Below are 26291 nucleotides of genomic sequence, written 5' to 3' on the forward strand. Positions count from 1 at the left end.
GTTAGATTTATACCTAAGTCTTTCTTTGCATGTGTGCTTGCTAATATAAATGATACTGTGCTTTTAATGCCAAATTCCAATACAGGAAAACAACTGACTTTTGTATATTATTAGCCTCATATCCTATAATCTTGCTGTAATTGCTAATTAGCTCCGGGAGTTTTTGGCAAGTCCCTGGGTTTTTCTTTTTTTTTTTTTTTAATTTTTTTTTTTCCAACGTTTATTTATTTTTGGGACAGAGAGAGACAGAGCATGAACGGGGGAGGGGCAGAGAGAGAGGGAGACACAGAATCGGAAACAGGCTCCAGGCTCTGAGCCATCAGCCCAGAGCCTGATGCGGGGCTCGAACTCACGGACCGCGAGATCGTGACCTGGCTGAAGTCGGACGCTTAACTGACTGCGCCACCCAGGCGCCCCCCTGGGTTTTTCTACATAGACAATCGTGTCATCTGTGAACAAAGACAGTGTTATTTCTTCATTCCCAATCTCTACGCCTTTTAATTCCTTTTCTTTTTTTATTGAATTAGCTGGAGCTTAGAGTATAACACTGGAAAGGAGTGGTGAAGGGGACATTCTTGCCTTTTCCCAATCTTGGGGGAAAGCATTTAGTTTCTCATCATTAGGCATGACGTTGGCTACAGGTTTTTTTTTTTTTAATTTTTTTTTTTTCAACATTTATTTATTTTTTGGGACAGAGAGAGACAGAGCATGAACGGGGGAGGGGCAGAGAGAGAGGGAGACACAGAATCGGAAACAGGCTCCAGGCTCTGAGCCATCAGCCCAGAGCCTGACGCGGGGCTCGAACTCACGGACCGCGAGATCGTGACCTGGCTGAAGTCGGACGCTTAACCGACTGCGCCACCCAGGCGCCCCGGCTACAGGTTTTTTTATAAGTATTCTTTACCATACTCTATTCCTAGTTTGCTGACAGTTTTTTTGTAAAATCATGATTGGATGTTGGATTGTTATCAAGTGCTTTTTCTGCATCTTATAGGTATGATCATATGATTTTTCTCCTTCAGCCTGTTCATATGATGGAATACAGTCACTGATTTGCTAATGTTGAAGCAGGCTTGCATACTTGGAATAAATCCTACTTGGTTGGAGTGTTTGATTCTTCTTACATATTATTGGATTCAATATGCTAATATTTTGTTGGGATTTTTATGTTAGCAAAAGATAACAGTCTGTGGTTTTCTTTTCTTATGGTGTCTTTTTTCAAAGTAAACTCTACCCCCAACATGGGGCTTGAACTTATGGCCCCAACATCAAGAGTCTCACACTTTCCCAAATGAGCCAGCCAGGCACCACCTTTCGTATAATGTCTTCATCTAGTTTTGGTTTTAGGATAATGCTAGCTTCACAGAACAAGTTAGGAAGTGTTCCCTCTGCTTCTATTTTCTGGAAGAGACTGTAGAGAACTGGTATCATCTTTTCCTTAAATGTTTGATAGAATTCACCAGTGAAACCAACTGAATGTAGTGTTTTCTGTTTTAGGTTATTAAATTTTGATTCAGTTTCTTTAGTAGATACAGGCCTATTCAGATGATCTATTTCTTCTTGTGTGAGCTTTGATGGTTTGTGTCTTCCAAGGAATTGGTCCATTTCCCCTAAGTTATCAAATATGCCTTTACAGAGTTGTTCACACTATTCTTTTATTATCCTTTTAATATCCATGGGATCAGTATTGATGATCCCCCTTTTATTTCTGATCTTAGTCATTTGTATCTTCTCTCTTTTTTCTTGGTTAGCCTGGCTAGAGGTTTCTCAATTTCATTAATATTTTCAAAGAACCAGTTGTGGGTTTTGCTGATTTTCTCTACTCATTTCTGCTCTCTACTTCTTTGATGGCCTCCTAAGTATTACATCTCTTTACACTTCTGTCCTCTCCAATCAGCAGCCCAAGTCATCTTCCTATAGGTCAAAACTGATGATGTTTTTCACCTGCTTAAAACACTTCAATGGCATCTTTTGACCTCAAGATGAAGCCTAAACTTCTTACTGTTATATCTAAAGCCCTGCATGATTTGGCCGGCCCATTCTTCCAGACTTATCATGTCTCACCCTCAGATCTCCTGGAGATTTGACAGCCCAGCAAAGATAAATATTGAATATTAAGCCTTTACACAAATATTAATTTCAATTGTAGGTAAGGATGAGATACTTAAACAGGCTAATAGGATATACAGAAAACTCTCCAACTGATTCAGAATTTAAAAGACCATAAAGAAAAACCAGATTAGCAAAATCTAATATATGTTAGCAAAAATTAGTATATGTTTTTGAAAACAGTGTTTAGAGACCTAGAGATTATGAAAGTTTGAAAAAAATTACAGAAAAGAAGGCACATCCAAATACATCTTTTCATTGTAAATGTACATGAGAAAACACAGAAAATGTAAACTCAAAAGGAAGAAAAGTACCCACAATCCCACTATCCTAATATTACTACTACATTCTGCCATAGCGATTATGATACAGTCAGATCTGATTATGGTGACAGACTTGAAGGTTATACCCCCATGGTTCTCAACCCTGGCATGTTAGAATCACCTGGGAGAACTTTTAAACTTTAAGGCACCTACACCTGATTCCTGATCAACTAAATCAGAATCTCAGGGTGGTGAGGACTTGGGTTGAGAGACGCTGTATATGGGCAGACTCCTGTGCGTCAAGCAGGGCTCTCTCCTCAAAGTTGAGTTTACTCTTGGTATCAATCAACTGGGAAAGTGGAGAGTTCCTCAGACAGAAGGCAGCATCTTTTAGAGCAATGATTCTCAACTTGGACCCATATTGGACTCACCCGAAGAGCTTAAAAAAACCCTAATGCCCAAGCTACACCTCAACCCGATGACATCAGAAGCTATATGGGGTGGAATGCAGGCATCAGCAATTTTTTAAGCTCCCCAGGTGATTCCAATATGTAGTCCAGTTTAAGAGCCACTGTGCTGAGAGCTCCAGGTAAGCTACAAAGTGAGAATGTGGTTCTTTGGGTCTTGATCATATAGGTATCGAGATGTATAGCAGGAAGCCCTGTTGTGAAACAGGGCAGAAGTTGTGAGGCAAAGAGCCCAGTCAAATCCAGCGATGCTGAGCTCTCCTGTTGTGAACTAAGTATGGCCCTGGCTTGAGCTGTCTACAGAAGAGACAGACTACTATTTTGAGTTTCTTATATTTTCAGGGTTTATTTCTCTGTTGTCCTCTTTTAATTCTTAGTGAAATATTTTTAGCTCTGCTTAGAGGAACCAAGATAAAAAGGTTTCTGTTGTTTTCTTTTTGACAGCACTAAAGAGAACCTATGCTCTCTGGAATCAACGTAATGGTAGTGGCAGTTCCTGAAGTGAGAGACCCTCCAGGAGATGGTGACACTTGGGGTTAAAGGCAGGGGCCACGTGACAGTTCCGTTCCCCCCAAATCTTCCAATATGGAGACTTGGGCCTGGGTTTTGTTATTAAAGATGGCACTATTCTGTCTTACATCCTCTTCCTCTGTCCTTAATTAATTTAACATTTATCGAATATTTACTGTGAGCCACGAACACTATACAAGGCACTGGGAATACAACTGTGAGCAAGACATTCATACCTCCTGCCCTTATAATGCTTACTTAAGATCAAATTGACAGAGTGAATTTGGGAAAAAGAGAAAGCACTGTGGAATAGTGGGATGGGTAGAAAATTTGGAGCCAGGTGGAGAAGGAGTAGAATGCTAGCTTGACCACATACAGTTTTCTGAACACAGGTAAATTATTTCTATACTTACTTTCTCATTTGTTAAAATGCATTTAAATACCACCTACTTCGGGGCGCCTGAGTGGCTCAGTTGGTTAAGCGCCCAACTCTTGATTTTGGCTTAGGTCATGATCTCGTGGTTTGTGGCATCAAGTGTCAGGGTCTGTGCTGACAGCACAGAGTCTGCTTGGGATTCTCTCTCTCTCCCTCTCTCTCTGCCCCTCCCCCACTCGCATGCATGTTCTCTCTCTCTCTCAAAAATAAATTTAAAAAACATTAAAAAACAATAAAATAAGGGGCACCTGGGTGGCCCAGTCTGACTCTTGGTTTCGGCCCAGGTCATGATCTTGCAATTCGTGGGTTCAAACCCCACATCGGGCTCCATGCTAACCGTGTAGAGCCTGCTTGGGATTTTCTCTCTCTCCCTCTCTTTCTGCCCCTCCCCTGCTCATGTTCTCTCTCTAAGTAAATAAATAAACTTTAAAAACTAAAATAAATTAAATGCCACCTATTTCATAGAATTGTCTACCAATTCATCCATCCATCCATCCATCCATCCATCCATCCATCTATCCAACAAATGTTTATTGAGCAATCACTAAGTGCTAGGCACTGTTTTATGTGCTAAGAAATAGTTGTGAAAAAAAAACAGACAAGCACCTTCCACCTGCCCTCCCTCTACTGGAAGGAGACAATCAACAAGTAAGTGAAACATAAATATCCAACAGTAAAAAACACCCCAGAGAAAAATGACACAGTAGAGGGAACAGGGAATGAATGCCAATGGAGGTTGTGGCTACAACTTTAAATGGGACGGACAGGGAAGGCTTCACTGAGAAAGGGGATATTTGAGCCAACCTCTGAAAAAGTGGGGCAGATGTCTGGGGAAGAGCACCCCAAACAAAGAAATGAGCAAATGCCAAGAGTCTTAGGCGGGAATGGGCCTGGAGGATTTGAGGCACAGCAAAAGGCCCAGTATAGTATAATAAATAAGGAAAGTCATTAAGAAAACAGGAGTCTAGACCACGTAGGGGCCTTGGTTGAGCACGGTAAAACCAAACTGGCTCTTAGCTAAGAGAAGTCACTGGAGAGTTCTGATCACAGGAGCAACCAGGTCTATCTTACATTTGAACAGGATCACTTTGGCTTCAGTGTGGAACTGGACCACTGGGAAGCAAGTATGAAAGCAGCCAGGAGTGAAATAATGGAGGAGACGATGGTTGTCTGGACAGAGTGATGGTGGCAGAGATAGTGAGGAACAGTTGGCTCTGGAGGTATTTAAGGTAAAGCCAATAGGCTCTGCTGATGATTAATGTCAGAGACATGATGCTAGGTTTTTGACCTGAGCAACTGGAAGGATGAAGTCACCATTTACCGGGGTCGGGAAGATTCTGGGGGGAGGCAGGGGTTGTGAATCAGGGGTTTGGTTCTGGACATGTTAAGTGTGAGATGCCCACACATGCAAGTAAAGAAGACAACTGGATAAGTGAGTCAGAAGTATGGGGAAAGAGGACTAGGCTTGCACTATGCATTTGGGAGATACCAGCTTCAGATGATACAGCATCTAAAGTCACGGGACTGGTGAGATCTTCTAAGAAAAGCATGAGGCACATAGTAAGTGTTCAATAAACACTTTCCCCATGCAGCCACAGGGACTTGGCAGGCCATTCTGGAAAGAGTTAACTGGCCTTGGGGTATATTACAGACTGCTCTGGGTTTATAGGCCTTTCACAGTTGGCTTGGTTTCCACAAGCCTTTGGGGGTTAAAAATTGTTGGTTTGGGCTTTTGGCTCTTCGTGTCTTCACAGAGAGTTCATTATGAAAGTAGACAGAGCGCCAAAGTCCCCATGCTCTTGCCCACATGGTGACGATAAAACACCACATCACAGCAGCAGACAGGAGCTCTCCCAGACACAGAGCACCTACCCACATGCAGCTGACGTGGATGAAGCCTCCCTTTGACTAAACCAGCTCCCTGAAGGCTGACATCAGCTCAGGAAACACACACCTGGACACCACGGTCTGGCTCCGTCAAGGCTCCAGGTGGCTCTTCTCTCCATTCCTGGCTCCTGGTGTCACATTCCTCATAACTGAGATTTCCTTCAGGTTCTGTGCTGAATGCTCTGCCTGTGGATACTGGCAGGCCTAACCCCCTCTCTTCCCCTCATCTGCTTGGATGTCACCTTTCAACGAGGCCTGCCCTGACCACTCCATTTAAACCTGTAATCTCTTCATGAGCATTTCCTTGTCCTGCGTGACTGTCTTCCGTGCCACATACTACCTTCCAAGACATTGAAAACTTTACTTATTTATTACACTTTTTGTGTAATGACCTTTTTAAAAAATGTTTTTGAGAAAGAGAGACAGAATGTGATTGGGGGAGGGGCAGAGAGAGGGAGACACAGAATCCGAAGCAGGCTCCAAGCTCTGAGGCGTCAGCACAGAGTCTGACATGGGGCTCGAACTCATGAACTGCGAGATCGTGATCTGAGTCAAAGTCACAGCTTAACTGACTGAGCCACCCAGGTGCCCCTAATGACCATCCTGTTCACTGGGCTATCCTCAGAACAGAGAACGCTGCTTGCCACATCGCACTTGCTGGAGAAGTTTGTTAAATAAATGAGGAGGTGCTTACCTCAATGTTGGGGCAGGAGCCTGTAGCCCTGAGCCTTTCCCCAGGACCCTCAACTTTATTTTTAAAATTTTTTTTTTCAACGTTTATTTATTTTTGGGACAGAGAGAGACAGAGCATGAATGGGGGAGGGGCAGAGAGAGAGGAAGACACAGAATCGGAAACAGGCTCCAGGCTCTGAGCCATCAGCCCAGAGCCTGACGCGGGGCTCGAACTCCCGGACCGCGAGATCGTGACCTGGCTGAAGTCGGACGCTTAACCGACTGCGCCACCCAGGCGCCCCAGGACCCTCAACTTTAAACAACAGACTTGCAGAGAACCCAGAGCCTCCCCAGGGACCAGACTGGACACCCCACCCCCACCCCAGACGTATCATCCAATCAAACTGTAGTTGAATACACTCAACAGCCTGAGTGTCCACCCCCAGGGGAATATGAGATTAGTTCTTGGGCAATCTTGAGGCCAGCAAAACCCAGCTCACCAGCCTCACATCCTGGTTATTCTTGTTCAGTCCCCCAATTATGCCTTCTCAGTTTCCTCATGCTCAAGTCACTGCTCTCTGCTTCTTCGTGGCCCACATCTCCCCCGCTGCCCCATATTCTAACTTTCCACTGTGTTCTCTGAAGCCTTGTTCCTTTATATCCTCAGCTTCTCCAGTGAACGTCCCTTCCATCTGCTGCTTTCACGGAAACCTGGGTCTCCCCTGAAAACGCCATTTCCTCTACAGCCCTGTGTGAGGGAGGCTGCTCTTTCCTGTGTTCTCCATGCACCTGAGGATCCCTTGTCTCCTCTTTGTGCTCCATCTTTCCAGCTACCAGTAGGTCATTCTTATTAGATAAAATCAGAAACAAGAACCTGTTCCTTGTTCGTGCTATCCAGAAATACTACCCCTTACCCTCCCTTACTGTTCTCATTTACTCCCTTCCCATTCACTAAGTCTTTAGCTCACAGGATAGTCTTTCCCATCAAACTTATAAGGGTGTTCATTTGGCTTAGAGTTTTCAGTTTTAGGGTGCCTGGGTGGCTCAGTCATTTGAGCATTGGCTCTTGGTTTCAGCTCAGGTTAGGATCTCAGAGTTTGTGAGTTCAAGCTCCACGTGGGGCTCCATGCTGACAGTGCAGAGCCTGCTTGGGATTCTCTCTCTCCCTCAAAATAAATAAATAAACTTAAAAAAAAAAAAGAATTTTCAGGGGCGCCTAGATGGCTCAGTCAGTTAAGCGTCCGACTTTGGCTCAGGTCATGATCTTGCTGGTCATGAAAGTGAGCCCCTCGTCGGGCTCTGTGCTGACAGCTCAGAGCCTGAAGCCTGCTTCAAACTCTGTGTCTCCCTCTCCTTCTGCCCCCCCTTCAAAAATGAATAAACATTAAAAAATTTTTTAATAAATAAAAGTATTTTCAATTTTATCCCAATTACAAAGCACAGAGTTGGTACTTAAGAAATAGTTGCTAAATGAATGAGTGAAAAAATGAAATCTGGGGCATGGAGCAGGAGGCAAGCTGAAGTTCAAGTCTCATTTTGGGGCTATATTTTTCCTAGTTTAGCAGACACAGATAAGGGTACAGGATAGGCTGAATCTCATCCTTGGGTGATTATTATTATCCCCATTTTATAACTCTCTCAAGATTATAGCAAGTAAGACGTGGAACTGAGCTTTAAAAATCCATGTCTGACACCATAGCCTATGTTTCTAACTGCCAATAAACACTGCCCTCCTCAACAACACAGCTTGCAGTTAAAAGACAAAGTTTCAGACAGATCACTGCATTGAAGTATTTTGAGTAATTTTCATAGTGCTGACACATGATCTTGTCATATACATACGAGCAGTAGGGAATTCTCAAAGGAAATGGAAAACTATTTTTTCCACAAAGGTATCAAGAAATACAGTGAAGACAAGCAAAAATCCAAACCATCTATTTTCAGATTTGTAGAGAATCACTGGATATAGAGACATTTAAAGAATATTTCTCTATATTAGGAATTTAAGAACGGAAAAACACCTGAGGTGGGGACACAATTTTTATGCAGCTCTATCTGTGCAGAACTCTCAATTCAAGCAATTATGATTCGTGGGCCAAATCTGACCCACTATCTTGTTTTTCATATGGCCTGTGAGTTAAGAGTTATTTTTAATGGTTGAGAATAAAAATCAGAAGAATATTTCATGACACATAAAAATTATAATAAAATTTCAGTATCCATAAATAAAATTTCATTGGAATACAGACCTATTCACTTGTCTACGTGACGTCCATGGCTGTTTTCATGTTACAGCGGCAGAGTTGAGTAGTTGCAACAGAAACAATAAAGCCAAAAAAACCTAACATATCGATCATCTGGCCCTTACAGAAAACGTTGCCCAACTCATAATAGTTCATTTCTTCTGACTTATCTTCCAGTTTGCTAATGCTGTCTTCAGTTGTCTCTAATCTGCCGCTAAATCCTATTGAGTTTTTAATTTTAGTAAATGTGTTTTTTAATTCTAGAAGTTTTGTTTTTCCAACCTAATATTTTGCTTTTTCTAATCCCCTAGTCCATGTATACAGCTCAATCTTGTCTTTATTTTCTTAAATATAGTATATCTAATTGCCTTACCAACTGTGTCTGTTAAGTCCAATTTCACAAGTCTTTGTGGGTCCCCCTCTGTTGTCTGTTGTTTTTCATGGTTCTCACTAATGGAGCCTTGTTCCCTTGCGCACTTCAGTTATTTTTACTCTGAGCTGTTTGTTTCTTTTAAAGGTTATTTGCAGGGATTTCACGTCTTCCTCCAGAGCAGGTTTGCGTTTGCCTCTGCCAGGACTTTGGCGGCACTGCCAGTCTGGGATACATTAAACTCTCATATAATTAAAGTTCACGGCTTGAGGTTCCACAGATCACCTGAGCGACGAGAACCCTGGCTGCAAATAGCAAGTGTGGCTTTTTTTAAATGAATTTATTGCTCTGATCCACTAAGAGTTCTGGAAACCTGAGTTGAACTTCTAGCTCCACCTATGCTAAGTCCTTTGGGGTTCCAGTTTGATGTGGAAAGGGTCAAAAGATGGAAAATATGGAAGAGATGTCAGTAGACCTGGAGGCTAGAATGAAAAGGTCTAACAATTTAATCAGAGTTTCAGAAGAGGAGTGGAGAGAGAGTGGGCAGAGTCAATATTTAAAGAGATGATGGCTGAAAATTTTCCAAAACATATGAGTTCTTATACTACAGAAGTATAGTGACAGACGGTAGCTACACTTGTGGTTAGCAAGGTGTAACATATGGACTCTTCAAATCCCTATGTTGTACACCTGAAACTAATATAACACTGTATGTCAACTATACTTCAATTTAAAAAACCAATTCTGTAAACACACACACACACACACACACACACACACACACACACCTGTTTGATTTAAAAATTAAATAAATAATTTTTGGGGTGCCTGAGTGGCTCAGTCGGTTAAGCATCCAACTCTTGGTTTTGGCTCAGGTCATGATTTCACGGTTCGTGAGCTCGAGCCCCACATCAGGCTCTGCACAGACAGTGCAGAGGCTACTTGGGATTTTCTCTCTCCCTCTCTCTCTGTTCCTCTTTCCCTCTCAAAATAAATAAACATTTTTAAAATTAATTAAATTTTAAAAATCTAAATGAATCTAATCACGATAAATAAAAAGAAATGCTCACATTTATAAATCTATTTATACTTTATAGAACCCTTTCTTCTAGTCTTCCTTAAAAACCTTGGGAAGTGGATCTTATTATCTACATTTTTGATAAGAAAAAACTGGTATTCAGAGAGCTAAAACAAATTATCTAAGGTTGCATAATTCTTTTTTCTAATTATTGTTTATTTATTTTTGAGAGAGAGACAGATCACGAGCAGGGGAGGGGCAGAGAGAAAGGGAGACACAGAATGTGAAGCAGGCTCCAGGCTCTGAGCTGTCAGCACAGAGCCTGACGCGGGGCTTGAACCCACGAACTGTGAGATCATGACCTGAGCCGAAGTCAGACGCCCAACTGACCAAGCCACCCAGGCGCCCCTAAGGTCACATAATTCTAAGCAGCTGGGGCAGAATTCAAATCTAGTTCTTCTGATTCAAGTTCAGGTCCTTTCCTGTGCATTAGAATTAGAACACAACACAGCAGGGGCACCTGGGTGGCTCAGTCGGTTGGGTGTCAGACTTCAGCTCAGGTCACGATCTCCTGGTCGGTGAGTTCTCATACTGTCAGCTTGTCAGTGCAGAGCCTGCTTCAGAAGCTCTGTCCCCGTCTCTCTCTCTGCCCCTCCCCTGCTTACGCTCACTCTCTCAAAAATTAAAAAAAAAAAAAAAAAAAAGAACACAACACAGCAGAAGGTGACTTCATAAGAGGAGATCTGGATACTGCTGAGGGATCAACTCCAAAACCCAGAATCGTTCACTTGGAAACTTCTCCTTGGAAGCAGGTAAAAACCGTTTCCACACATCTGTGCTTTCTTCTAAAGATAGCACTGGATTGGAAAAGTCTTTGCAATCAGAGGCAGGAAAGTTCTAGCTTACACCTTAACTTGTGAGTTATTCCCCAGGCTAAAGACCAAGTTGCCTCAAATGGCTCATGGATCTGGCCTGGTACACACCAGAAAGCTGCACATCAGCCTGCTGTGTACCACCCAACTGTTGAGACAATGGGACAGGAGTGTCCTCCTAATTCCCCTTCTTATGCTGCTGGAGACAGTTTAAATACCGTAGTTAACATGTCCTAAATAACATGCCTTTTGTTCATCGATGTGATTTGACTTGGTAAATTACTACATCTCTTCCATTCTGGTGGCATTTCACTTGCTTAGCTGATACTTGATTTCTTTTTTTTTTTTTTTTTTTGCCCAGAGCACTAAATTAAGAATTTTCGAAGAGTGAAGGCTGTGGCTTTCTAGCATAATTGAGCCCCATTCCCCAGATGTTAACATATAGCTGACATCTCTCTACTAGCCTGGTATAAAGAGCAGACCATCCTTCCCTCGTGGCTGCCTCCATGATGTATAAAAGCTGGAAGAATTACAATGCCTGAATTCACAGTATGAGGCATGAAAGCCAAAATGCCAGAAGCCAGGGAAAGGGTTTAGATGCTAGATAATTCAGTGGGAAAGCCAAATAGCCCCAGATTCAATGTCTTGTATGTAGGCACAGCCATCACCATCACAAGCGGCTGTGGGCAAGGCTTCATGCAAGAGAGGAAAGGAGACACAATGCCCATCTTTCATGTCAGTCTGGTGCTGGCAGGGGACACGGGACTACAAAAGTGACTGACAACAGAATGGAGCCACAGGCAGTTTTTCAACCATTTACTGCATATCAACCATGTGAGAGGTGCCATGCAGGGTATGAACACACAGAATGGATACAGTCCAATCTCAAGGCATCCCAGTCTAACTGGAGAAGTGCACGGTCATCCACCTATCATCCATGCATCCATCCATGCAGCCGTGGTTACTGAGCACCTCACAAACATAAACCAGCACTGGCTGGGTGCTAGAAAGGACAAGAAGGCCAGAACAGAGCAGGATTCTGAAAGGATTAGACTCTCTGTACTTGAAAGCCCTTATGAAGTAATCACTTCAGGTAAGTTCTCACAATAACCCTAAGAGGTAGGTATATTGGTGTCCTCCTCTTACAGATGGACTGAGGCTCAGAGTGGCTAAGTAGCTTGCCCCAAATCAGAAAGAGAATAAATGGCAATCTGGGATTTGAACCAAGGCAGGCCTTGGTTATATTGATAATTATAACATATAATTGATAATTGATAAATTGATAATAATAAATTGATAATTATGACATAGTTCATTATACTACAATGAGATCATCGGTGGCAGAAGGAGAAAATTCACAGGAAGCAGAGGGGGAGAGATCGTGAATTTTGTGCAGGGAAGAGGTAGTCTTTGAGTTTTCCCAGGAGACCAGCAAGGAAAGGGAATTGCAGGCACAGAGAAGAAGCACACGCAAAGGCAGAGGGGAACGGAGGGTTTGCCAGTGGCAGAGACAGGAGCTAACGCGGCAGAGGAAGCCTGATCACAGCAGTCTTTTGCACACCAGGCCACAGAGCATCTCTGACAGGCCACTGCCTCCTGCTACAATTCAACCATCCTCCGCTCTGTAGCAGAAGCCTTCCCAGGGCCTCCTTGTCCCTCAAACCTGGCAGCGGCTCCTTCTGTAAGGAGCTCCCTGTGCCAGCCAAACCTAAGGCTTCATGTTTGCACTCACGATCCCATCCCCTCTGGGCCCCTGCAGACTATAACATGCTCCAAGATTCTGCTGATGGCGGGGGCGGGGAGCAGAGGTCCCAGGGAGTCCCCCAACAAAAGCAGGGCTGAGGAGGTGACCCTTCGAAGACGGACCCCAGTTCTCACAGACGTCTCTACCACAGAGTCAAGGTGCTTTCTTGTTCTACTCACAGTTTAGAGTCCAGCTTCAGGAGGAAACCCAACCGATCATACTCTGAAAAAGAACAGAAAAGCAGAAAATGTCACTAAAGTCAAGCCACTGTTGACACTAGCAGGTTACATTCCCCAGACACAGATCATAGGGACAGACAACTGCTCAAGGAACAGACCCAAATACATAAGCCGTAACTAAATTTAAGTCTCGAACTCTTGCTGAACACCTGTTTTATGAAGGACGAGGTTCAATGCCAGGTGTTTCCCAGACCCTCTAGGCCAACCAGTTCCTGTGCTGGTATATAACTGCCTTCCTGTTTAAACGTGGTGCTTGACTGAAACTTAGTTAAACTGCAAAACTGGACCCCCAAAGAAGTAACAGGGTTAGAAGCAATTTCTGATTCCTCTAAGCTCTAGTCATAATTTTTGCTGGAGCAGCCGTGTTAACTATGGAGTGAAGATGTGGCAGCCAAGGGTCCTCAAATCCAGGGCAATGATCCCATCGTCTTCATGACAGGCACAAGGAACTGACAGGTCTGATTACACAAAGGGTAGGAAATTTAGAGTGAAATCTAAAAATAAGTTGTAAGGTGTTTACAACAAATGATAAATCATGAATATTTTAGGTTCTTTATATCTTGCCTCACCCTAAAACGAGGTTGAAGCAGTTTTACAAAATTGTAATGAAGTACAAGATCTTTTAAAAAAGAAGATATCTGGGGGGAGGCACCTCGGTGGCTCAGTCAGTTAAGTGCCTACCTCTTGATTTCAGCTCAGGTCATGATCTTAGGGCCGTGAGACTGAGCCCCGCATCAGACTCCATGCTGAGCACGGAGCCTGCTTAAGATTCCCTCCCCTGCTCTCTCTCTTTCTCTCTCTAAATAAAAAAAGAATAAAACAAGGAAGATATCTGGTATCTGGGACCACAGGGGAAATAAGCATAAGAAAAATAGTACAGCCAGGATAAGAATACCAAAACTGGATGATCTAAGGTCCTATGTGCTGGCTGGAGGAAGATTATAGATTTACCCCCAAGATTTCTCACAGCTAAAGCTAAATGCGAAGCACTGATGAAATGATTTATAGTGTTCATCAAATAAACCAGGAGAAACACAGCTATTCTGCTACTAAGACTTGAGGGAAGTATCATGAGGTTATTTCTTATAGCTTTGGTCAATGTTTGCAAAGCATGTGTGTGTGTGTGTTTGTGTGTGTGTGGTGTTGACTATGTCAAAATAAAGCAGTCTATGAATGCAGTTCTCAGTTGGCCTGGCTTAACCTGAGGATAAAACAGAATACCAAGGCCAAACACCTAAATGGCAAAGGTCATGCAGCAAGGTTTTCGAGGAACTCAGTCTTCAATAAGCAATGATGGCCAAGAGAAAGAAGGTACCCATATTGACAAGTACCTCACAGGAGCCATTCAGCAAGGCCAACTAAGGCCCAAATCTGTACTCTTTCTTAAACAGCAGAACTGCAGTGAGAGAATAATTCTTCTTAAAATTGAAGATACCGAATAGAACATACAGCTCAACAGAAGGCTTGCCTCCCAGGAGGAAAGTCAAAGCCTTTCCTCAAAATAATTCTGCTTTTGCTCTGAGATAAATGGATGGGAGACTTTGCTTAATATATCAGGAACTCATAGAAGTAAAAAAAAAAAAAGTGTCAATTTTTAAAATAAAGTGAAAACAAAATTTGCAAAAAGAGTTAGTTTCAAAGGTTAATACTCTTTCAATAATCCTAGTTATCATTCCATAAAAAAGAAATTCTCATTAACTTGCCAACACCTGTTGCTTTCCCCCCATGTGGTCATAACCTTGGGGCAACTATTCTGCTACTGCTCCTCAGACCCAAGCTAAGACTTCACTGGATATACAATGAATCCACATTTTGGCTGTTTCCTTCCAGAGACTCCAGAGAATGCCCTCCCCTTGTTGCAAACTCAGATGTTGGGGGCCAGGCAAGAACCTATCACAAATGAAGAAAGGAGGGAATGTGATACCTTTCCAGAGTAACTCATACTACTGATTTCAGTTGCATTAAAAACAAATCCCGTTGAAATGTATTTTTTCACCACATATTTTTGTATAGTAGCCATGATTATCTCAGCGGGTTATTTTCCAATGGCATCTTAAGTTTTGTTTTACGGACACATACACTAATTGCATATTAAACATATGAGAACACTGCATATCTAAAGAAATCCCCTTCATAGCTCTCTGGGACTGTTGTTTTCTCTCTTTTGCTAAGAGACAGGAGTCCCAGAAATATTTCACTTCATTCTGTTAATTTAAGGAAAGGTAACTGTGTGAGCCCAATAATGATAAATGGCAACTGGCATTGCCTTTGGGTCACAGAGCCACGAGGGAATGGAGCCCATCTAGAGACTCCATGCCCTGTCCAACGGGGAGTTTCCACCAGCAACAGCAGACGATGTCAGGCAGTAATGCAGGCCCAGCACTGCCACGTCTTCTGATTTTTTTTTTTTAAGCCAAGGATCTGGGGCACTTGGGTGGCTCAGTCAGTTAAGCGTGCAACTCTTGGTTTCAGCTCAGGTCACGATCTCAGTTGTGTGGGTTCAAGCCTCATATCAGGCTCTGCACTCAGTGCTTGAGATTCTCTGTCTCACTCTCTCTCTGCCCCTTCCCAACTCATGCTGTCTCTATGTCTCTCAAAATAAATAAACTTTATAAAGCCAAGAATCTGGATCTTTTCTTTCTTTCTTTTTTTTTTAGGTAGGTTCCATGCCCAGTGTGGAGCCCAAGTGGAGCTTGAACTCTCAAGACCCTGAGATCAAGACCTGAGCTGAGCTCAAGAGTCAGATGCTTAACCACCTGAGCCACCCAGGCACCCCAGAATCTGGATCTTTTAAGGTAAAAATTTTCAATGTGTAACTATTGGCAGTAGATTCCACAAAACTTTGGGGAGCACCTGGGTGGCTGTTGGTTAAGCGTCAGACTCTTGATTTTGCCTCAGGTCATGATCTCACAGTCATGAGATCGAGCCCTGCAACGGGCTCTGCACTGGGCATGAAGCCTGCTTGAGATTCTCTCTCCCTCCCCCTCTACCCCTCCCCATCTTGTGTTCTTTCTCTCTCTCTGTAAAAATAAAAAATAAAAAAAATAACTTACGAAAAAAAGAAAAATTTAAAGATTATGATGATTAACCAAAATATGTCCACGGGCAGGATTCAGCCAGTGGGCTAACAATCTGTAAACTCTGTCCTAGACTGGCAGCCTGTGAGGACTGGAAGCATTTCTCTTTTGTGGCTGCACACAGTAGATGCTCAATAAATATTTGTCGACTGTTACTACCAGGATTACTTGGTCACAATGGTCATAAATCCAAATCAAATTAGTCTAACAGGATGCTAAAAAGAATATTTCAGTCAAGCCTCTGGGATGATAAATTTCATACACTAACGTGAGGTTCTAGACTGAGATGTAAATTTTCAAAGGAAATATCTGAAAACTGAAAAATTTCAAAGGAAATATCAAATCAAAATGATCTGAAAGGCCCTCCCTACATCAAATATAAAAGTAACCGGCAATGAGAAGTTAAGGAAAGAGAATTTGAACAACTTGCCTGGACTGAGCAGTGCTATGGACTCCTCACTTAAGGGGCAGAATGAGTACTTGTCTCTCCCTCATGCCTGGTGAGGGAAGCTTAACTTTGACCCTTAAAAAATGGGGAACACAGTAGACTTCTAGATGCTTGACTTCTACCTGACAAGTGTAAAGGCCACAAGATAGGCTGGATGCAGGAACTGGTCTGCACTCCTGGAATTTGTTGTAAAAAAGGATGCATAAATAAGCGAGAGTGGGTTTGTTTTAGGTCCTTTCCAAACACGGGTCCAGAGGGTTGCCAGGGGCCTCAGCAGACAGCAGTGGGGACAGACACTGGGAGTCCTAGGAGCCACAGGAGTGAGTGACAAGGTTTGGGGAATTACATGACCTCCATCAGGGGAGCTGTACAGCAGAGGTCCCTAGTTGCAGGGGTCTCCAAAATGCCTCCCAGAGCACCCACAGGCGTTAGTTTTAAACACTCAACAGCTCAGACAGCGCTGACACTGTCTTATGTCTTTTCTATTCACATTGTCTCTTTCCCTTCCCCACCGATTCCAGAGAGGTCAGAAACCACAACCAGCATCCGAGGAGGAGTGGGAAAATGACAGGCAGGGCACATCCCCTTCCCAGGGTCAGGCACCTGCTGGTACTAAGCCTTAAATGCAGGGAGGGGAAGTCACTGTAGCTTTGAATGAATTGAAAGCTATGGCTCTTACATAAGGCCAGATACTCTAATTTTGGAATTGGTGACTCAATGTGACCATGGGATTTTTAGTACCTCCTCGATATCAAAAAATTCTCTGGACTTCCCACACTGAAAACATTTTAAGAGGGCACAGGGAGACAAAATAAAACCGGCTTTGATTATCTCCTGATGTGTCTTGCACGTTCAATACACTGGTTGTACTAATCTAGGCAAAAAGGGCAATGTAATGGTTCACGCAACCAGTGTGGAAAGGGTCAAGGTACAGGTTTCAGGGACCACAGAAAGTGACTGGACCACCACTGCGCCTCCCTGAGTCATTGCTCTCCCCTGACCAGCTTCCTTCCTAAGTTAGAAAACATGCTGCTGGCAACCTTCAGATACACACCTTCAGCTTTGCCTCTGAAAGGGACTGAGACTCGGTCTCTCTGCACAAAATGGCAAAACTCCCAGGGAAGGGCCAGGAGTGGCCTTGTGTACATCTGTTCCTCACACCCGCTCTAATCACAGTGACAGGAAGCAAGGATTGTAAAAAAATTACTACTCCCACATTACACATGTGGTTAGGAGAATTTACCAGAAGAACGGACATGCCGTCCTGAACAAATGCAGGCTCTCGGGAACAGTAGGAAGTCTTTGGAAAACATACAGCTAACTCAGTCTCCGCAGAAAATAGGTATAGCCATGGACGATATTAAATGGACCACTGTTAAAATGGGCTTCGGACTTTTTCCTTCCCATCCTCATTCTGCCGTGGGTTTTTTCTTCCCTGACCAATCTTTTATTTTTTTTTTTAATTTTTCTTTTTAACGTTTATTTATTTTTGAGACAGAGAGAGACAGAGCATGAACGGGGGAGGGTCAGAGAGAGGGAGACACAGAATCCAAAACAGGTTCCAGGCTCCGAGCTGTCAGCACAGAGCCTGACGCGGGGCTCGAACTCATGGACCGCGAGATAGTGACCTGAGCCAAAGTCGGCCGCTCAACCGACTAAGTCACCCAGGCGCCCCACCAATCTCCTTTTAAAATCTTTCTCATAATGCGCTCTGGCTTACATCCCTCAACCTCCACGCAGACTTGAAGCCCCACTCTGCCATATGAGACCTCACTTTTCCTGTGGCTTTCAAGGGGAAGTTGCTTTTTCTGTCAGATGCCAAGTCCCTGTGGCCGTGAGGGGGAAATTCTTCTGATGTGCTGTGGTGGGTTTTTTTCCATCACTTTTCTTGGGTTTGGGGTTCCTTGAGCTTCTTAGATCTATTATGGGTCTATGGTTTTCATCAAATTTGAAAAATTTCTGGCCATTATTTCTTCAAAAAATTTTCTGCCCTCCCTTTCTGGGGGAGTTCCAGTGACACATGTATTAGGTTGCTTGATGCCCCACCACTCGCTGATGTTCTGTTACTTTTTTTTTCCCAGTAATTTTGCTCTCTTATTATTTTAGATACTTCCTATTGAAATATCTTCCAGTTGACTACTCTTCTCTTCTGCAGTGTCGAATTGCCTGTTTACCCATCTCGTCTGCAGTGTCGAATTGCCTGTTTACCCATTCAGTATAGTTTTCATCTCAAACACTATTTTTTCACCTCTAAATTTCTTTTTCGTATCTTATGTCTTTCCTTAATATTCTCATGCTTTCTTCTACCTTCTTGAAGATATGGACTATGTTTTAATGTCTTTGCCTACTAATTCTATCTTTTGTGTTATCACTAGGCCTATTTCTATTGTTTTTTTCTCATTATGGGTTGTATTTTCATGCTTTTCTGAATTAGCTAGTCATTCTTTATACACACACACACACACACACACACACACACACACACACACACACTTTTTAATTTTAATTCCGGAGTAGTTAACATACAGTATTGTAGTAGCTTCAGGTGAGCCTGGTCACTCTTGACCAGATGCCAGCCATGTGAATTTTACTTTGCTGAGCACAGAATATTTGTGCATTCTTTATTTATTTTTGAGGTGCAGTTAAATTACTTGGAAACAGTTGGATCCTTTCAAGGCTTGCTTTCAAGCTTTGTAGGATTAAGATGAGAGGCAGAGTGGACTTTCATCTAGGGCTAATTTTGCACCACTGCTAACTCTGCCCCACGACTAAGGCAATGCCCTTCTGAATGTGCCATGGATGCCCACGTATTATGATGCTTCACCACTATTCCCAGCCCTGTGTGAACTGTAGTGAGTCTAAGGGGACCCTCTACAGATCTCTAGAGCTGTCTCTGTGTGCAGCTCTTCCCTCTTTGGTACTTATGAATTCTGGAAGCCTTTCTCCCAAATTCTCAAATCTGTTTCCTCTTAGGAAGACTCTAGGATCCTGTATGGGTTCTTCTGCCCTGTGCGGGGGTCTGGAAACTCCATCCAGGCTGTTAGCTTGGACAATTATAGGGCTAACCTCATTTGTTCCTCTTCTTTCAGAGACCAGTACCATGTGCTACCTATTGTTCAATGTCAGAAAAAATTTTTTCATATATTTTGTCTGGTTTTTGTCATTGTTGTTGTTGTTTTCCCTCTTTCTTTGCTTTTTCCTTATCCAGGGTAGACTCCACCCCACTCAACTATTCAGGTTAGCCTGCCCAACGATCCTTCCATTGCACCCAAACCCAACTTCTCATTCCTGCTCAACCCCTCTCCTGAGTCCCAGACATATATTCAGCTGTCTGCTGCACATTTCCACCTCCTACAGACACCTGAAACTCAGGCTGCCCCACACAGAGTTCACATTCACAGAACTCACAAACCTGTAGAGCCTGGTTCTCCTCCTGTATTCCCTACCTTAATGAATTGTACCACTATTCACCCAGCTGCCCAAGCTTGAAACCTGAGAGAATTACTTGATTTCTGTTTCCTTCTTATTTAATTACCATGTCCGTTTTTTAAAAGTTTCTATTTAAATTTCAGTTAATGTACAGTGTAATATTAGCCTCATGTGTACAACATAGTGATTTAATACTCCCATACACCACCCAGTGCTCAGTACAACAAGTGCCCTCCTTAATCCCTAACACCTATTTAATCCATCCTCCCACTCACATCTTCTCTGGTAACCATCAGTTTGTTCTGTATAGTTAAGAGTCTGTTTCTTGGTTTGCCTCTCTTTTTTTTCCCCTCTGCTCATTTGTTTTGTTTCTTAAATTCCACATGTAAGCAAAATCATATGGTATTTGTCTATCTCTTATTTTGCTTGCCATAACACTCTCTGGCTCCATCCATGTCCTTGCAAATGGCAAGATTCCATTCTTTTTTAAGGCTAACATTCCATTGTATATATATACACCATATCTTCATTTTCCATCCATCAATTGATAGACACTTGGGCTATTTCCATAATTTGGCGATGGTAGATAACACTGCTATAAACATCAGAGTGCTTGAATTACCATGTCCTTTTAATTTCATCTTCTAAATGGATCTCCAACCCACTTACTTTTGTTCATTTTTGTTCTCTAAGAAGCCAGCTTTACCTCTCATCTGGATTACTGCTAGGCTTCCTGCCTCCTGTCTTGTCCCCCTCTAATAGATTCTTCCTGATGTGGTCAGAGCTATCTTTCTATAGGACAAACATGGTTATGTCATAACCCTGCTTAAAACCTTTGAACAGCCTCTACCGTTCTAAGAACGAATCCCAGTCTCTTGAGTCATAAGGTCCTTCAGGATCTGACCTACAGTGACCATTCCAACTTTACTTTTGGAGTCCCTATATTACCGCCACCCTGCCCCTGCCAAAGTCTATGCTCTGACCAAACTGAACTATTTTATTTGCCTCCTAAGTATCTATGATCTCCAGCCCTTTGTACCTGCTTTTCCTTTCACTTAAAACATTATTCCTGGGGCGCCTGGGTGGCTCAGCTGGTTAAGCGTCCGACTTCAGCTCAGGTCATGATCTCTCGGTCCGTGGGTTCAAGCCCTGTGTCAGGCTCTGTGCCAACAGCTCAGAGGCTGGAGCCCGCTTTGGATTCTGCATCTCCCTCTCTCTCTCTGACCTTCCCCTGCTCATGCTCTGTCTCTCTCTCTCAAAAATAAATAAACATTAAAAAAAATTTTTAACATTATTCCCAACCCCTTTCCACATTGGTTCTTTCCTACGCATTGCTCCTAAATGATCCAGTCACCGCAAACTCAGAATGCCGCAAATCAGATTTATGTGCACCCTGTTCCCCAGCCACATGTTTTGTTTTGTTTTGTTTGCTAGTGCCATTGCCATTCAGTACTTCAAGACAGACATGTTTGGTATACTCTCTCTTATTTCTAAATACAGATCCTGTTCCCTAAACCACGGCCACTGCTTTTGCCGCATCTGCACTGTTGCTTAGACCACACAGCCACCTCTCACTCTGTACCTGTCTCCCTAGCCTCACCTTCCGTCACTCCTCTGTGTGCAGCCTCTATGCCTGAGAGCTACTCGGACCACGTTACCTCTCTTTGTAATGCCCTCCCTCAGCCTGCTGACTTGGCAAACACCCACTCATCCTTCAAGATTTTGGTTGTCACCGAAGCAAAATCTAACAGGTATTTTTGTAGAGCCACAAGACCTTTCATGGCTTGGCTTTTAGCTACCTTTCCATCTCCATCTTCCACTATCTTGCGCCCTGTGCCTGCTGCTCAGGCCATCCCAGCCTTCTTCAGTTCTCTGCATAAGCCGTGAGCTCCCTCGGCATAGGACTCTTTTGTAGAAGCAGCTTTTTTCTGCCTGAAATGTGCTCTCATCTCTTTACTCGTGTTAATTCCTGCTTATCCTTTAGACTGTAGTTCAAACGTACTCTCTTTCAGAAGAGAATTTATTGACCCTCCTGCCTCGGATGTGCCCACTCTTACATGCTCCTCGAACGCAGCATTAAAGCATCAACGATTACTTGCCCTCACGGCACTTCTGCCTCCCTTTGGAAACAAGCCGCTTGAATTTCTTTTAAGGAACTGCCTTTCTTCTACAGCAGGCAAGTGGTAAGACTGTCAGTGGGATTTGCCTGTCCAGAGTGGGGGCACTCGACAACAGCTAGGTTAGCCGGACCCTTCTCTCTTAAGCGGCGTGGCACTGGGGAGAGAAACAGGATGCTGAAAAAAATGGACCGCTGGTTGCAATCTAGATTCCTGGCACTGCCCTTTGTGTCCTTTATGAGGGCCAGCTGTTTGATGCTTAATTTTATTCTATGGGTACCCGTGTCCTTCCAGTAAATTCCTTTTTCTTTTAAACTAGCCGGGTTCCATTTCTGTTGCTTGCAATTAAACAATCCTAACTATATGTATCTGTATCTCTAGCCCCTCGTATGGGGTGTGGCAGAGAGGCGGTATTCCGTAAATGTGCTAAGCAAATGGAAGAATGAAGGGAGTGACCTAATGACCAAGAGACCCTAATAGTAACCCCAAGACCTGGATTCTTTGTCTTCCTCCACCCCTTGCAAGGGGGCAACATTAAAAGCGTAACAATGGTGGCATCAGTGGCTTCATCTGTCACTAGCCCACCACCTTTTACAGTGCTCTGGCCACTTCTGCTCCCAGCCCTACAGATAACTGCATCACAGTCACCTCTGCTTATGCAGAGGCTGCCCTGCTCTTCTGGGGAAACTCCTCCCCTGTATCGGTTTCTGGCTTTTACTTTGGGGTTCCCTTTTGAGGACTCCACACTTGCCAAGGTTAATTCCCTCCCCGCATTTATAATAGCCTAAAACTTAACTTCCTCCACAAAGACTTTCTGAGGCTTCTGACTGCCCGTTTCCAGCACATCCGGGGATCTTACCAACAAGCACCCCACTCTCATATTCGTAAGCTGGTACTGGTGGTTGGATCTGTGCCCAGCTCCTCACAGAATTCTGGGACTGGCAGAGAAGCTTAAGTCTAGTGTTCAGGAAATATAAACTAGAGAAAGCAATCAGGAAGGCCGAGGCATAATGCTCTGGGACATAGGAGCAGAGCTTCCTATCGTCGGGTTTGCGCAAGGCAAATCTGCAGATCGCAGAGCATCTCACTGTTTATGAATGTGTTTTCGAAGTTGCATGTGAATTCAGTTTTACAATACGGAAATGCTAGTTTGAGCATTTCTTCAGCGTCAACTCACATCTGGGGAAGTTGGCAGTAAAGCCTGGGCCTCATTGACAGTCCACTGATCCCAAATCTGTAGTAAGTACAAAAGACTCTGGGACTCACCAGTCAGCCAGGCATAATGTAGGTTGATGTGCATATACAGCACCCCCAGCACCTGAAGGTATTCTCTCCTCAGGTGTCAAAGCAGCAAGCCCACAGCTATGCAGTGAAGGAGAGATGTTTAGTCTGGTGGTTTGGGCTTCCTGCCTTAGCCAGGCTGCAAAGCTCAGCAGTACAAAACCCCCTGGCCGAGGAGCACATGTGTGTCCTTTGCCTGGCTCCAGGTGGGAAGTGGCATGGATAATGCAAATATCTGCTCTTCTCCTCCTGCACCTGTACCAAGTCAGACCTGTGAATGCACACGGTGCTTTTTCAAATGACTCAGGTCTCCGAAATTAACCATTAACTCTTCCATTTCCATTCCAAAGGACTAGGTCAGTGTTCTGAGCTCACATAAACTTCTAGAAGGTTCAGAAACTGGACATAAACAAAAGGGGGCTATGTACTCAAATGTGTATGTACCTAGTGACGAAACCTCTCTCTCTAAAAGGCCAAATTCACAAAAATTACAAGGAGAAACATACAAGTCTCCTGTCATCATAATGGGAAACACAACCACTGAAAAACCAGGCTCTCTGAATCAGTGAGAATTCAAAGGATTTGAGCAGAACAATTAATAAATTTGAACTGATATAGACTAACTTACATCCACTGAGTAGAAAATGCACATTCTTTTCAAGCATATATGGAACATTTATGAAAACTGACCACCTCTGAGGCTTAAACCCTGATATGAAAATTTATGAACAGTGAAACAAGCTCAAGCTTTTCACTTAAAAATCCGAAAATATTAGGGCACCTGCGTGCTCAGTCGGTTAGGCGTCTGACTCTTGGTTTCAGCTCAGGTCACGATCTCATGGTTTGTAAGTTCTAGCCCCGCAATGGGATCTGTGCCGACGGTGCAGAGCCTGCTTGGGGTTCTCTCTCTCCCTCTCTCTCTGCCCCTCCCTGCCTGTCTCTCTCTCTCAAAATAAACAAACTTTAAAAAAATTTGGAAAATATTTATTTTATAGCAATTCAACATTTAATATATTCCATAATACTTTGTATTTCACTTTGTTAATAATTCCGAAAAGAAAATTATGAATGCTTGGGGTGCCTGAGCGGCTCAGTCAGTTAAGCCTCTGACTCTTGATCTCAGGTCAGGTCATGATCTCATGGTTTGTGAGATCAAGCCCCACCCCAGGCTCTGCGCTAACATCTTAGGGCCTGCTTGGGATTCTCTCTCTCTCCCTCACTCTCTGCCCCTGCTCTCTCTCTCAAAATAAATAAATAAACATTAAAAAAAAAGAAAGTTATGAATGCTTTCACAATGCCCGATTTACACACAGTGTCTTCCTGTTTATCTCAGCATGGTGTACAAATTAGTATCACTCTCAGCCTCTGTTCTCTCTCACGTGTAAACAGCTGGGAGCACTGCATGACACAGCGAGATCCTCTTCTAGAATGAAGGGAGACCTCCCTGAAAGTTCCCCAAGCCAAGTATCCTACTCTAGCCTCATCAGCAGGCCACTGAGCCCTAGAATGGAATTTCTGGGAACACAGGTGCATGTCGTGAGCCAACTGTGCTGCTGGCATTTTTGGTCTCCAGTGACCCACTTCCTTTTTTCATTCTAAGGGACCACCAGAAATTCCCACCAGCTGTCCCTATGCTCTGCACAAAGCAGATGTTCATTAAGTAATTGCTGCTGCCCCCCACATGAATCATGGGAGTTAACCACGGCCCGAGACGGGCTGGCCAAAATGCAAACAGCTCCCACATCATCTCAAGTCAGGGAAATAAATCACAATGGAGGATCAATTAATCAAAGACAAACTAAAATAGGAAAAGCAGTATCATAAAATAAACAGAAAAATTCACTGACCTAGACTAAATTAAGTGACCCAGTAAAATAACTTAGAAGTTCACACACTGAAATCCAATCTCAAATGGGTGCACATCGGCATGGGGGCAGAGAGGGCCTCGCAAGAAACTCCTGATAAGCCCCGATCTCCTGTGACTCTGCACCACGCTCCCTCTGAGCACAGCACAGCTGTGACACATCTGGGGACAAAGGAAAGTGGAACCTCCCCTGGAAGGTAAAAGCCCCAGCCCTGCCAGTGGAGGCAAAGGGGTCATGTACCCATTTCCCCTCTGTCCTGGGAAAATAGCAATGTCCAGTGTCCAGAGCAGGGCATGCAGTGAATTCAATTCTATTCATGATAGCAAGCGTGTCCAGACCATGTCGGGGCATCTTGCGTGAAGCTGCAGCAGAATTTTGGTGGAAAACACGTCAAAAGAGCAGCTGGGGCAGGAAAAAGAAAAAAATGGCTCACTCTGCAGTCTGTATCTTAAACTTCATGGAGCTTACCACCTAGTAGGTAGAGAAGTACAAATAATCACCAAGCAGTTATTGTATAAAATAAGACAGAGTCCCTCTCTTCAAACAAAAATAATTTTATTTTTTCCCCAGTTTAGGGTTAACACATGCTTACCATATAAGTTTTTTACATTTGGATTTTCATTTTATTTTTTTAGTTTCTTTATTTTTGAGAGAGAGAGAGAGACAGAGGCAGAGAGAGAGAGAAAGAGAGTGCGCACAAGTCGGGGAGGGGCAGAGAGAGAGAAGGAGACTTAGAATCTGAAGCAGGCTCCAGGCTCTGAGCTGTCAGCACAGAGCCCGATGCAGGGCTCAAACCCACAAGCCGTGAGATCATGACCTGAGCTGAAGCAGGATGCCCAACCGACTGAGCCACCAGGCGCCCCTACATTTGGATTTTGAAAGCATGAAGTAAGCACCATTTGAAATTCCGATTTTCTAAAGTTAATACCTTCAAACGTTTTGGTGACTACCTTCACAGAAATCTCTTTCCATAAATACATGTGTGAACGTGCATATATAATTTTACTTACGTGTGGCCTCAATATACATGTTCTTTGTTCCTGTTTTGTTCACTCAACAATATCCCTAATGTCTTCTGTGTCAATAAATATAAGACTGCATCATTTTTAATGGCTGTTGGAGTCCATTTCACCATACAGATGTGCCATTTCTTATGTAATCCCTAAGTATGTGTTACATGATGGACATTACGGTTTCCATTTTCCTACTTTTCATTCAATATTTGCTGAGCACCTAGTATATGC

General features: G+C 43.5%; 1 protein-coding gene across 2 annotated transcripts in view; it reads right to left on the reverse strand.

Moving 5' to 3' along the window:
* The window catches only part of ST3GAL3 (ST3 beta-galactoside alpha-2,3-sialyltransferase 3), a 202244-nt gene that overhangs the window by 86512 nt on the left and 89441 nt on the right, over positions 1 to 26291 (reverse strand). For both annotated transcript variants that reach the window (XM_047872067.1, XM_047872068.1), the window contains exon 4: positions 12771 to 12813. In XM_047872067.1, the coding sequence (XP_047728023.1) occupies positions 12771 to 12813 (43 nt within the window). The remainder of the gene's footprint in view (positions 1 to 12770; positions 12814 to 26291) is intronic.

Source organism: Prionailurus viverrinus, chromosome C1 (assembly GCF_022837055.1).
Source record: "Prionailurus viverrinus isolate Anna chromosome C1, UM_Priviv_1.0, whole genome shotgun sequence".
NCBI lineage: Eukaryota > Metazoa > Chordata > Mammalia > Carnivora > Felidae > Prionailurus > Prionailurus viverrinus.